Source organism: Syngnathus leptorhynchus, chromosome 11 (genome assembly GCF_054491065.1).
Source record: "Syngnathus leptorhynchus isolate UIUO chromosome 11, UIUO_Slep, whole genome shotgun sequence".
Taxonomy (NCBI): Eukaryota; Metazoa; Chordata; class Actinopteri; order Syngnathiformes; family Syngnathidae; genus Syngnathus; species Syngnathus leptorhynchus.
This window is the reverse complement of record NC_141205.1, coordinates 12,581,389-12,593,938: the sequence shown is the minus strand read 5'-3', so window position 1 is coordinate 12,593,938 and position 12,550 is coordinate 12,581,389. Positions and strand designations below refer to the sequence as shown.

The 12,550-nt window shown below is 52.5% G+C and overlaps 3 protein-coding genes across 4 annotated transcripts; 2 read left to right on the top strand and 1 right to left on the bottom strand.

Annotated features, from left to right (window-relative positions):
* The first annotated feature begins 467 nt into the window (after window positions 1-467).
* Window positions 468-2,025, top strand: dynlrb1 (dynein, light chain, roadblock-type 1). The gene is made up of 4 exons (XM_085923454.1): window positions 468-628; window positions 1,438-1,513; window positions 1,640-1,807; window positions 1,873-2,025. The coding sequence occupies exons 1-4, from the start codon at window positions 626-628 to the stop codon at window positions 1,914-1,916; spliced, it is 291 nt and encodes a 96-aa protein (XP_085779580.1). The 5' UTR covers window positions 468-625; the 3' UTR covers window positions 1,917-2,025.
* A 463-nt stretch (window positions 2,026-2,488) lies between these two features.
* Window positions 2,489-4,493, bottom strand: eif6 (eukaryotic translation initiation factor 6). 2 transcript variants are annotated; one of them, XM_085923450.1, is made up of 7 exons: window positions 4,336-4,493; window positions 3,946-4,076; window positions 3,762-3,847; window positions 3,509-3,684; window positions 3,254-3,430; window positions 2,996-3,180; window positions 2,489-2,871 (listed from the first exon to the last, which is right to left on the bottom strand). In XM_085923450.1, exons 2-7 carry the CDS (start codon window positions 4,050-4,052, stop codon window positions 2,862-2,864), a joined length of 741 nt encoding a protein of 246 aa, XP_085779576.1. In that variant the 5' UTR covers window positions 4,053-4,076; window positions 4,336-4,493; the 3' UTR covers window positions 2,489-2,861. The 2 variants fall into 2 exon arrangements, with proteins under 2 accessions (XP_085779576.1, XP_085779577.1); XM_085923451.1 differs by lacking the exon at window positions 4,336-4,493 and adding an exon at window positions 4,235-4,327.
* Window positions 4,494-7,452: 2,959 nt separating this feature from the next.
* Window positions 7,453-12,322, top strand: sack1c (scaffolding CK1 anchoring protein C). Its single transcript, XM_085924923.1, has 5 exons — window positions 7,453-8,217; window positions 8,524-8,691; window positions 8,775-8,899; window positions 10,334-10,561; window positions 10,676-12,322. The coding sequence occupies exons 1-5, from the start codon at window positions 7,666-7,668 to the stop codon at window positions 11,511-11,513; spliced, it is 1,911 nt and encodes a 636-aa protein (XP_085781049.1). The 5' UTR covers window positions 7,453-7,665; the 3' UTR covers window positions 11,514-12,322.
* The last annotated feature ends 228 nt before the right edge of the window (window positions 12,323-12,550 follow it).

Genomic DNA, 12,550 nt, shown 5'->3' with positions numbered 1-12,550 from the left:
ATTCTGCAAATATACAATTTGAATGGCAGAGACAACAACCGTCGCATAGCTTTGGAAACTCAACATGGGCAATGCTCCTCTTTGAATCGTGTTACCGGTGTCGCTACAAAACCTCACAGGCTGGCAAATTCCATATTTTTCCTCAGTCCAAAAGTGTTGTGTTAAGTTTGGGGGAGTCCTTCATTCGGTTCTTTTATCTTGAACGCTCACTACCCGAAGCATGCATTTACTCTCAATTGAAGTAATTCAGGGATGCCAGAAAGATTCCGACGCCGCCTCTGCTGGGTTGCAGAAGAAGGTCCAACTCCACCTCCAGGATTACTACTTACTGTGGGCTTGCGAGTACAGGCCGGTGGTGTTGTCAAAAGCCGTTTGTTGAGCGTGTCCCCAAGTCCATGCATTCTTGTGTCCCGTCAGTGACGTTATTATGTTTGCTCGACTGATGTGAAAACAATGAACACGAGACGTGCTCCATTTCTGGCCACCAGGGGGGGACACGTCGTTGTACAAGACTGCGAAAGAAGGAAAAAAGAAGACGAAGAGGTTCAACCCGAAAATTACTTATCCGTTCGTCCAATTGTCTGTCACTCGAATCTTGTGGACCCTTTGTAGCTAAGCCCTCGAAATGGTGAGAAATGAAGATTTCATGCTTTAAGTTGCTGTTTGCATGTTGATGCCACCAGGGCGCCGCGAGTGACGTGTATTGTTTGTTGCGGCTCGGGCGTTGTCACGTTAGCATGCTTTAGCACGAGCCTGCGTTTCCTTCGCTCTCTCTGTCCGAATCAAATGCTCGTTGCTTGTATCGTTGAAGCTACCTACCGGCAGGCAGGCAGGCAATGCGCTGCTGAACACCGGCACATACGAAGCGGCAAAGCGGAGGCACGTCACGTGACTGCAAGCCGCTTGTGGCGGTTGTTCCGCATTGTTAGTTTGCAACGTCGGAGAGGTACACTTGCCTGTCTTGTGTGCCGACATCGTGAGTTCGATTCCCGTGTGTGTGTTCGTGTGCACCTGTGTGAAAAAAAATGGCAACGTCATGTGAACGGATTGACGTCACAATATTTCACCGGGAGCGGTGATCAAGATCAGGTGGGTCTGCCATTTCTACGATTTGTATTATTTGGTAGGGGAGGATGCCATCCATACCCGCTCCGATGTCAACACCCCTTTGTCCCCGATTCTCCAAACATCCCGTGTCAATGAACACTGGCAGATTATTATGATTTTCCTGTGATTTTGACTGATCTCGCCAGTGGTTTAACAAGTCTGTTTCAGTAAGTATGGTTCAAGTATGGCCAAGCACCCATACTAATTTGGACAGAAGAAAGTGCCTCGGCCAAAGGTGGCATAGGAAGAATGCAATGCAGCAGGAGGGCTAACCCAAACATTGACATAGGAAAGAAAAGTAACGCGGCTGAAATGTTGTTTGTCGTACAGGCTGAAGTGGAGGAAACCCTCAAGAGAATTTTGGGCCAGAAAGGAGTTCAGGGCCTCATCATCGTCAACTCGGACGGTGAGACAAAAACAACCACGTGACGGCGTTTTCCCAAATCACCAGGACAAGATCTCTCGATTGGGGAAAACGCTGTCGCCACGAGAATAGCATAGTGTACCATAGCATGCCAGTGTGTTTCGCCAGGGATTCCCATACGCTCCACGTTGGACAACACCAGCACGGTGCACTACGCTGGCCTGATCCACCAGCTGGTCATGAAGGCGCGCAGCACTATCCGCGACATCGACCCACTCAACGACCTCACCTTTCTGCGACTGCGATCCAAGAAGAATGAAATCATGATTGCGCCAGGTGGGTCTGCGATTTGGCACCCGACGCCGCCGGCGCTCACGCGCCACCCGCTTTGTTTTGTGCAGATAAGGACTACTTCATGATCGTCATTCAGAACCCGTCAGACTGAAGACGGACGACAACGTTCCTATCTTAGCATCCCAAAGAAAATACTGTGAACTTTCTTTGATTGGCTGCCACCTTGTCGTCAATGTTTTCAATAAACGTTGGTCACAATACTGAGCCTCTCATTGGCCAACAATTCCGAGCATGTCCCCCACGTACGTATTGTTGGCCAGCGACTGCGACGCCTTGTTAGGCTTCCGTACCGTTGCTCAACGCTAAGGCAGGCTTGACAAAAGGACCTTGATATATGCTTGATGTGTTTAACCCCGACCCCGCCCATGCTCCCGTCTCCTGTCCACTGTTTAGGCCAGGGGTGGGCTATTCTGGTCCATGTTTTCTATGTCACCCTGTTGCAATTCAAATGTCTGCAGAAGCTGGATAACAATCCTGATCATTTGAATCAGGTGTGTTACAGCAGCATGGAGACCTAGAAAACATGCAGGACACTGGACCTCAAGGACCAGAATTGCCCACCTCTGGTTTAGGCTTTTGAAATTGTTCAAGTCTGCAAAGCAAAAGATAAAAAAAATTGTGGCTCGTTTTGCCATGGAATTATGTGTTAATAATTTTGCACAGTTGAAAAGTTGTCTTTTTATTGCCATCAACTTTGGCGCTGACTCATACAGCTTTGGAGGACATCATTGTAATTGGGAAAGAAAAAGGAAAGTGACAATCTGCCCGACTGTGCCTTCGTTTGAGTGAGCTCAAACAAAATGCGTTTCTTAAGCAAAGAACTGAAGGCTGTCTTTGCCTGAGCCTGTGAGCTCATTGCCGACGGCTCTTGACGTGCCCGCCAAATATTGCGTAGCCACCCGGAGTAACGGTGTTTCAATCGGGCAGGCGGGTCACCCCCTTGCGGTGAGATGAGGCCACCATCTTGTTCAAGCGGCCCTTGATGACACGCCCCCCAAAGTCCAAAATGTGACGTGGCATGTGACTGCTGCTCTTCTTAAGCCATGCTGAAAATGGACACAAAGTTGAAGTCATTGAAGTGCATACATACGTGTGACAGAGGCTGCGTGTTTAATGGTGTCCAGAGCGGCGGCTCGTGCAGGTAGCATTAGAGCCAAGAGCGTGTGCGACCTGTCAATGAGCGAGTCCCTCATGGTGGCAGTGATGGCGGAGGGCCGCGCGTCATCGCCCAGCCCGAAGACGCTCTCGATCACGGACATCTCGGTGCTGGTGGTGTCCAGTCCGCAGAAGGCCGACCAGTCGTTGACCACCATTCCCGCCGCAATCACCTCACTGCCCCGGTTCACCGTGCCCGTCTGTGGCAAAGGCGCGCGCGCGCATCAGAGGCTGCTAATTTCAAGCGACCGCGAGCGAGCGGCCGGCACGCACCACCAGGGGGACCTGCAGAAGCGAGGACAGCTCGTCCTGGTCCTCGATGGAGGTCTTGGGATGCACCAGGCCGCCCCGGTTGCTGAAGGCGCAGTAGGAGCCCACCAAAACCTGATCGGCCACAGTATGGCGGAACACCTCCACCTTCAGGGTGTCGCACAGAACCTCCTCCGTCTCCTGAGGTGAAGGGGGGAGGGAGCCTGTCAGCCTGTGCAGTCAAGGCCTGTGTGTGTGTGTGCATGCGTGAAATCTGACCCTGTCCAGATCCGGATGAACGAGCGCTACGTAGTCGTTACACGCGATGACGTTGCCAAGCGCCGAAAGGCGCTCTTCCACCCTCTGGATCCTGACCGAGGCAGGAAGACAGTTGCGGATGTGCTGCAGTTCCTGGTCTGTTGTGTTGTTTGGGACCAGCAGGCCGTGACGGTTCCCTGCAGATGCCGCCGCACCCCGTCACATCTCCAACCGGCGGAATAACGGAAAACCGCAGAAGCAGCCCGCGACTCACCCACACACATGCGTCCGATAATGCGGCATCCCGCAATGGAAGCGTGGACCACTGGGATACTCTCGGACAACTCGCCTTCGAACACGCTGAGGAAGGACACAAAGCGCATCGGTGACATCACGTGGTCAGGCCGGCAACCAAGCTCCACGGAGACGCGGCGAAGTCACCGATGCGATGCGCACACCTGTAAAAGTTTTCCGCTCCGCCGATAGCCACCAGGCAGTACGTGTTAGTGAGTTTGGCGAAGCAGCCGATCTCGTTGTTCTTCTCGAAGGATGCTCGAACGGCCATCGCGTTGCGTTGCAGAGAGTTTGACTGACACACACACACACACACACACACACACACACACACACACACACACACACAAAGCGACGATTTAGAGGACGTCGCAAAGAGCCTGACTGGCACACAAGCCGACAATTTAGCGGAAGGAGGCCGAGGTTAGCACGCCATCTAGCAAGCTAGCTCACGAATGGGTCAGTTGAACGAAGGGACGTCACCCAATAATTAAAGCGGGCGCGCGGGTTTGTGGCGGCCGCGTCGTGTCATGAAACTGGAACAAGAGCAGTACCTGCGGGACAAGATTGGTCTTTCAAATTTTCGTACAACGTGCGCGTGTTTTCTGTGGTCTCGCGTGCTCACTTCCGCTCCGCTTGTACGTGATGGCGTCATTACGCTGACCCCTCTGCGTCATGACGTAGAGGCCCTCTGTCCGTGGATCTTAGTGATGTGCATTCCATTTCTTTTAAGTGAACTGAATCTTTAGTATCGGTTCATTCAAAAGAATCGTTCGTCGAATCATTGCCCACCCCCTCCCCACACACTGATCCGTTGTTGAAAGGTGTTGAGCTCGATTTAGTGATGTGCATTCCAGTTCTTTTAGGTGAACTGAATCTTTAGAATCAGTTCACTCGAAAGCTTCGTTCAAACGAATCATTCAATGAATCCCCCCCCCCCCCCCCCCCACACACACACACACTGATCCGGGTTTTTTTTTTTTTTACAACATATAATAATAATTGGCTCGGGGAATTAACACATTTCTTTCTCTAATACAACACCTACACACTGATCTGTTGGCAACGGTCTCTCACCAGGTTGTGAACGGGAAGTTACGTCACTGACTCGTTCGCGATTGGGAAATTACGTCACTGACTCGTAAAGTCCCTCCTCCATCTATCACTCCCTGCTGATAGGTCGTTCGCGAAGATTCACGAATGAGTGACAGACAGCATCGCCGCTATGCCATTGCCAGCCGACACACGTTATACCGACATTGGTGTTTTCATTTTATATTTGGTGGCTTGTAGTCAACCAAATGTCTGATTTTTATGTTTTCTTTGGCGAATATAAAAACAAGGAATAAAACACCAGACAAGTTATAACATAAATGTTTATTAAAATAATAATAATAATAATAATAATAATAATAATAATAATAATAGGCCCTCCCTGTGTGGAGCTTGCATGTTCTCCCCGTGTCCGCGTGGGTTTTCTCCGGGCACTCATACTGTAAATAGGATTTTATGACTCTTTTATTATTATAACAACTTTTCATAACAAGGTACAAGACTGTAAATACATTTTCAGAAGTCTTTTATTATTAAATTCTTTCATAACCTGCACTATAACACTGCAAATATGTTTTTAGAACAACTTTTTTTGGGCTGTAAAAATAAACGGACTGCAAAGTAGCGAGGGATCACTGTAACTGCATCCTAAATATGTTTTCGTAAACAGCTAAAATGACAAAACTAGTGTCACTGTCCAAATATTTTTGGAGTCAACTGTATGTGCAAAGAGTGTCACAGAGAAGGAAAAGACAATAAAGCAAGAAAAAGGTTACAGCGATAGCATAACTCAATCTACCTTGCTAATCACAAGTGCCAGAGAGGCCTATTCTAACAATATGTAAACTAGCAAACGAGGCCAAGTGGACTTTTGAAGGAGGCTGGGCCGGATTCGAGGCGGCAAATGTCATTTGCCCATGCTTTGTTGTACAAGCTTATGTTTTTAAGTCAACATCCTTTATGTGATACTTGACTCAATATTGACTCAAGAGGAGCAGCAGCCAGTCACATCATCATCGTCGGATTCTGAAGATGGAGTTGGAGAGGTGGACAGGATTGCAAAACCGCTGCGCAATTGCGCAATCTCACACGAGAGGGAGGGATCCACATCTCGCCAATGTTTTTGAAATGGGTTCAGGTCCCGATCGGGTTATTATTGTTTTCCACTACCAAAGCAGATGTTTACAAATGTGATTCAACACAAAAGCTCACCAGTCTGCTTTCACCAAGGCTAACAGAAATCCAAACAATTCCTGCAATCGGAGGGAGGATTTGGACGGTTTGCGCTTCAGCAACTGCTTCTTCATGTTGCAATGACTCTGACGGAAATAGATGTAGATGAACTTGAAAATCTTCTTAATCGTCTTCTCCCTTATCTGGTTGAGCGAGTGCACAGACTCTGCATAGCTTAGGGCAGGCTTGACAAAATTCCGGCCTGCGGGCCAAATGCAGACCGCGTCTAGATTTAGACTGACCCGAAGCATCGTGTCATCAAATCAATAATAAGTGGTCCGCTGGCACTGTCGCGGGGACCTGCCCACCCCAGAGCGAGCCATAGAAATGAAACTCGTCCTAACGGGAACGCGCACATGAGCCTGCGCTCACGATCGGTTGCGAGCTAGCGTGTTTCCTCCATTCCTTCCAAATTCACGCGCACACAAGTGTCCTCACGCAAGATAATCAGTGAACAGACACTTGCTCATTCAAATGTCCATACACCAAGGACTCCAAGTGACAGTGCACAGGGAAAGGCAAAACACGGACTGCTGGTGAGAACTGTCTCACAGTGGTCGCAAACAACAAAAAGACTATGGATTGTTATTTTGTGATTATGAAGTCATTTGTTATGTATGAAGTTGAAATAAATATAAAAAAAATGAAGAATGATTTCATTTGGATGAAAAATCTGACATGATGCATTCTGGCCTGTTTACTGCAGTCACAAACACCAATATCACCCTTCTCATGAATACAACAATAAGAATTATAAAACAAACTTCATCCATCCATCCATTTTCTGTACCGCTTTGTCCCCACGGGGTTCGCGGGCGTGCTGGAACCTATCCCAGCGGTCAACAACCACCCGCACTCGCACTCGCACTTGAGGGAAATATGGAGGGCTCAATCGGCCTACCAAGTATGTTTTTGGGATGTGGGAGGAAACCGGAGTGCCCGGAGGAAACCCACGCGGGCTCGGAGAGAACATGCAAACTCCACACAAGGAGGGAGGGTCATTGGTGGAATCGAGCCGGCACCCTCCTAACTGTGAGGCGGACGTGCTAAGCAGTGCGCCACCGAGCCGCCCTAAAACAAACTTAACTAATCATTCAACTTTCCTCAAGTTGTTCATTTGTATTGAATTTCTTATTTGAGTCTTGAACTTTTCTGTCAGTGCAATTGACAACAGCTTCTCATTTGCAATCTGAACGATAACCAAACGAACAAGGAGCAATGAAAGGATACCATCATTGTGGTGCTGTGTGTTCTATATTTCAGGAGCCACCCGTCCACTGTACTCTACTGCGCTCAGTGGGCTGGCTAGCTTTTATTGTCAAAGACCCAAGCAGACGCGCTTGCCTTGCCTTGCCGCGAGCGGAAGTGACGTCGGGAAAGGGGCGGGGATCGGGCGCCTCCCGGACGTCGACAGGTGATCCGGAAACCTTCCGAACCACACAGCGAGCGAGCGATCGGGAGGGAGCGAAGTCACTCACGTCACTTACTTCCAATTGTTGCGCTCTTCCTCGTCGACGCCGCGCCGCGCCGCAGCCCTTTCTCGCCTCCATCTTGGGGGGGAAAAGTCGGATGAAAGTTTGCGTGGCGGCCAGCCAGCCATGAGTTCGTCGGAGAGTCTCCGTCCGGCTGCCGGAGGGCGCAAGCCGCTCGGCAAGCTGGCGGCCCGCCTGGAGGAGCTCAAGAGTCCGTGGCGCCAGGTGTCCTCGCTGGAGCTCAGCCACAACGAGGCCGCCCGCCTGGCTACCGACGCGCTGCTCGAGCACGGCGAGAGCGAGTACCGCCGCGTCCTCACCGAGGAACGGGAGCTCAGCTTCCTGTCACAAGCTGAAATCCACTACATTACGCGTCACCGGGTCCCGGGTAGCGACAGCGCGGCGGCCGGGACCGGTCCTGGGAACGGCACCGAGGCGGCGGCGGAGGAGGACCACCCCGAGGCCGGCGAAAGCGAGGGCGGCGATGACGTCGCGTCGGACCTCACCTCTGGGACTTACTTCCCGACAATGACCGACGACGAGCCGCCGGTCCTGGAGCTCGGCTGGCCGGACGCCCCGCTCAGGTACGGGCCCTCGGAAACGCAGATCTATTTCCAGAGAGACAAGACCGTCAACGTCAAAGACAGAATACGCTCGCTCATCAACAAGGCAAAGAAGGTACGCGCGCGCGCGCGCACACACACAGAGAGTGTAAAAAAAACAAAAAAACAAGAGAGAGAGATAGCTAGATCGAGACTCACGCAAATAAATATAGAGTGACAAAAAAAGAAGCCCAACTGTTAACACTCATTAAAGCTGTAAAGAAAATCAAATGGGTAGGTTGCGCCTGAAATGGTCAAATAGTTGTTTGTGCGGGCGGGCGGATATGCCACATTATGTTTCCACTTCCGGGCCACTTGCTGCAAGTTATTGAGCTTTGCTTTCTCTGGCAACGGCCCTCGCTTCTTCTCGCACGCCTTGCAGGTGATCGCGCTGGTCATGGATGAGTTCAGCGACGTGGATTTGCTGTGTGACCTGATGGAAGCGTCCAGCAAGCGCAAAGTTCCCGTCTACATCCTGCTGGACCACAAGAACCTTCACCTCTTCACCGACATGTGCTCCTTTTTGGACGTGCACGGCGTCAACATGAGCGTAAGCGTCCCCGAGCCAGGCGGGCCCGCGAGGCGCCCGCTGCTTCCTTGCTGACTCGCCACCCCTCTGGCCCCCTCCGGCAGAACATGCGCATCCGCAGCGTGTACGGCGACACCTACTGCACAAAGAGCGGCAGGAAGTTCAGCGGCCAGGTCCTGGAGAAGTTCATGATCATCGACTGTGAGGAGGTCATTGCCGGATCCTACAGGTAGACACACGCACACCAGCTTTCGAACACATCTTCTGAAGAGGAAGGAGTGCTTCCTCTTGGCGTCCTTTCATGCGGAGTCCCAACGGTGTCCTCGCTCGATGACTTGCGCGGGCGGCTCGGAGCTCGGCTGAAAAGACGCCAACGTTGGCGTCACTTGGACGCCGCGTCATCGTCTGCTCCTTTGCGGAATGCCAACGATGCATCCCAGATTCATCCTTTTGTTTTCCTCATTACAAATGGCTCAATTGCGTTGGGAGTCATCACGTGGTTAGTTGGCAGATATTGCACCCCAAGATCTATCTGAATGGACCAAAGATGGAGTTGCAGCCAATCTTGCAAGGGGTGCCACAAATGTGAATGTGTGAGGCGCCTCAGGAGTTGGCGCAAGCGGCCCTCACTCAGCGCGGCAATATCCCGGTGAGCCGCGCACTGCCGTCGGCTGGAATGAAGGGCGAGGCTCCACCTCCCGGGCGGCCCGCCCGCCCGCCCGAGGAATTCCAAGCTTGCCGGCTGGCCGGGTGTGTCTGCCGATCGCTTTCGCATCCTCGACGCGCCTCGATAATGTCAACACTTTGCCGTCATATCGGCAAGGCACGGCCCGTGCGTGCTCTCTTCTTTGCGTGGCCAGCTGGTAACGGCGTGAGTTGCCCCGAGCGACCGGTGGGTGCCCTCGCCGTGCTCAAAGAGTGCAATGGGGCAGAACGGCGGCAATGGTGTTCAAGTCAAACTAAGAAACGGCAAAGAAAGGTGCCCGGCCAAGGAATGGACGGCTTCTTTTCAAAGCCAAAAGATATTGAGCTTCCATCTACGTTTGTGCGGCGTTGCGCTCATTTAAAAGCTGAGAGCGAGCGCTCCATGTTTCAGCCATTTCACACGCTCGCACGCGTCCACAGCAGAATGGCTTCAGCTCAGAAGCAGCCATTTGGGACCGCGGCGGAGGCGGCAACGCCATCAAATGGCAAACGCCACCCGAGAGTTGTTTCTGTTGGCCATGGCGGTGGAAATGCGTCGTTGGGACATCAAGCGCGGTCCAAGCTTTGTCTCCGTTTTGTTTGCTTTCACAAAACGATTCACCAGAATTATTCAGGTGCAGGTGAAAGTGAAAAGTCGTCATTCCGGTTGCACGGGCTTTGGCTGAACACAAGCGCCTGCCAAAGCGGCCGCTCGCTCACTCGCTCGCTCAGTCAAAGACGCTAAGTGTACACGTAAAGGATGTCTGTGCTAAGCCAGCATTCTGTTTGTGGGCTGTGAGAATTGGGATCATATTTAGTTCTTTTTGAACTGAGTCCATAGCAAAGCGATTAAAGCTGGCCTACCACAATCCAATATGATCTTGCTGCATGACTGCCAAGGGATGTGTCCGTCTGTCCTTAGGTGTCTATATGTATGCATAGGTGTGACTTGACCCAAAGTCTTTGTGCGCGCGCACAGCTTCACGTGGCTATCGGCCCAGGTCCACAGCAACATGGTGATGCATTTCTCGGGCCGCATCACGGAGAGTTTCGACCGCGAGTTCCGCTGCTTGTACGCCGACTCTCAGATCATCGAGTCCTTCCACAATGACGACGACGAAGGGCTTCCGTACTTCCCGCCGTACCCGATGCCACTCAGGGTGACCGACTTCACGCCGCTCATCAAGGCCGATGTGCTTTCAGACAGGTACGCGCTCAAAGACACCTTCCTACGCAAATGGCTCGTCGGAGCCCGTGCGTGTGTGTTTTTTCTGTTTGTTTTCTCATCTCACGATGGGGCCGTTCCGCCGGTCACCTACAGGCAGCGGCCCGGTTCCGACAACTCCAGCAGCCAGTCCGGCAGTAGCTTGTCCAGCGTGAAGGCGGCGCCCGGCCTGATCTCCAACCCCGTGTACAAGGTGACGCAAGGCCCGGAGAAAGGCGACCCGCTGTGCTCTCACCTCAGTCTGGAGCGGCGGATCCAAAACCTGGCTCCGCTGCGCCCCTCCTCCAACGGGAACACCAACAACCAGAGTCCACTCTTGGAGCGCCGCAGTCCGGCCTATGGGCTGGAGCGAACCAAAGGCAACCCGGCTGACATCATGTGGGCCCACCGGGGAGGCGCGCCTTCCAAGTTCCAGGCTCTGGGCCTGTACGAGCACAAAGTCAACCCGTTCCACGCCACGGCGCCGCCACCTCGCCTGCACCGGAGCCGCACGCCGCCACCGCTAGTGGTGCCGGAACCCAAACTGGGCGCCAAGCAGAGGAGCTCGTCCAATCAGCTCCTCCACAAACTGTCTGACTTCTTCCTGCCGCCGTCAGGCAAGGACCACTTGGCCAGGTCGGCCTCGCCTCACGGCGCAGCGGCGTGGGGGGGGGGGCCTGACCTCTCGCAGAGCGAGCCAGAGAGCCAGCAGGCTCCCCCGCCCCCGCCCCCATTGCTCCAAGTCTCCAGGCAGGAGCAGAACCTGGACCAAGACAAAAGCAGCAAAGCAGAGCAAAGCGCCCAACGGGACCCGACGGCCGGGCATGAGCAAATCACCAGGCAGGACCAGAAGCGCATGACGCTGGGCCACAGCAAGCTAGATCTGGTCAACCAGTACAACAAGATGAAGACAAAGCAAGTGTACAGTCGCTTTGAGCTTAAGACCTCCCAGTGACATACCGAGGTGAGCCCATCGTGCTCAAAAGAAAAAAAGAAAAAAAAAAACAAGGCAGGGCCCGGAAACGCGGCTCACCTGGCACGACAAGATGAAGGCGAAGCGGGTTCGTCCGCTCGCAAACACACTTTGAAGCAGCCTTGCCTTGTACTGGCTTTGGCTGGCAAGGGTTACGCTGGACTCCAGCCAGCCTACGGGCATATGCCGAAGGCGCATGCAAATGTCTTGGAGGCGCAGCAATTCCCCACCCAGACCCCTGTGCCCGAAATTTGTCGCAAGCGCTAAAAAGCCACCATGGGCTCGAGTCTGACACCAGCCCGTGTTTTTAAATTCCAAAGTGATGCGCCTTGACTGCTCTGGAAGGGGCGTCCAGCCGGGATGGTGGCCACATTGTCAATGAGAACAAGCGTGCCGGCCGCTGTCTACTGTGTATAAAGGGGAGTGCATTTTTGTTGGATTGTTGTTTTTTTCTTTGTAGGAAACTGCCAGTCAGTCGACGCTGAGCATTTGCGTGACAAACTCCTGCTGCCATTGCTCCACGCTTCTGCCATATATTTGCGCTTGGTTCTTCAAAAGCATTTCTTTTTGGGGCTCATGTTGAAAGGGCGTGCCGGTCTTCCGCTGTGCGGCCAAAAACAAAGCTAGCCAGCGAGGCGCCGCATGCGGCAGCGCGAGGACACCTCGGCACGGGTACATTTCGGCTCCGCTGGAGTCTCTATTTTGGAAATGACGTTCAAAGAAGAATAACTTGTTGGTGAATGCAATAAAATAACTTTCCGCCTAGTTCAAATGAATTGTGTTGAATATGTCGAGTGAACAGAAAGAGCTTTGTTGATCAGACAGACAGACAGACAGACAGCCAGCCATGTTGCTCTTTTTGAGTATACTCAGAGAAAGAAGAGCCCCTCCAGAGGAAAGCTAGAGCACCCACCAATTTGAACCCACCATGTCAGAACTGAGGCCACAAGGGCCGTTCAAGTGTTGGCGAGCCACCCGCCGGGGGCTTTTGACGCACAGTTTCCGGAGGGAGGGAGGGA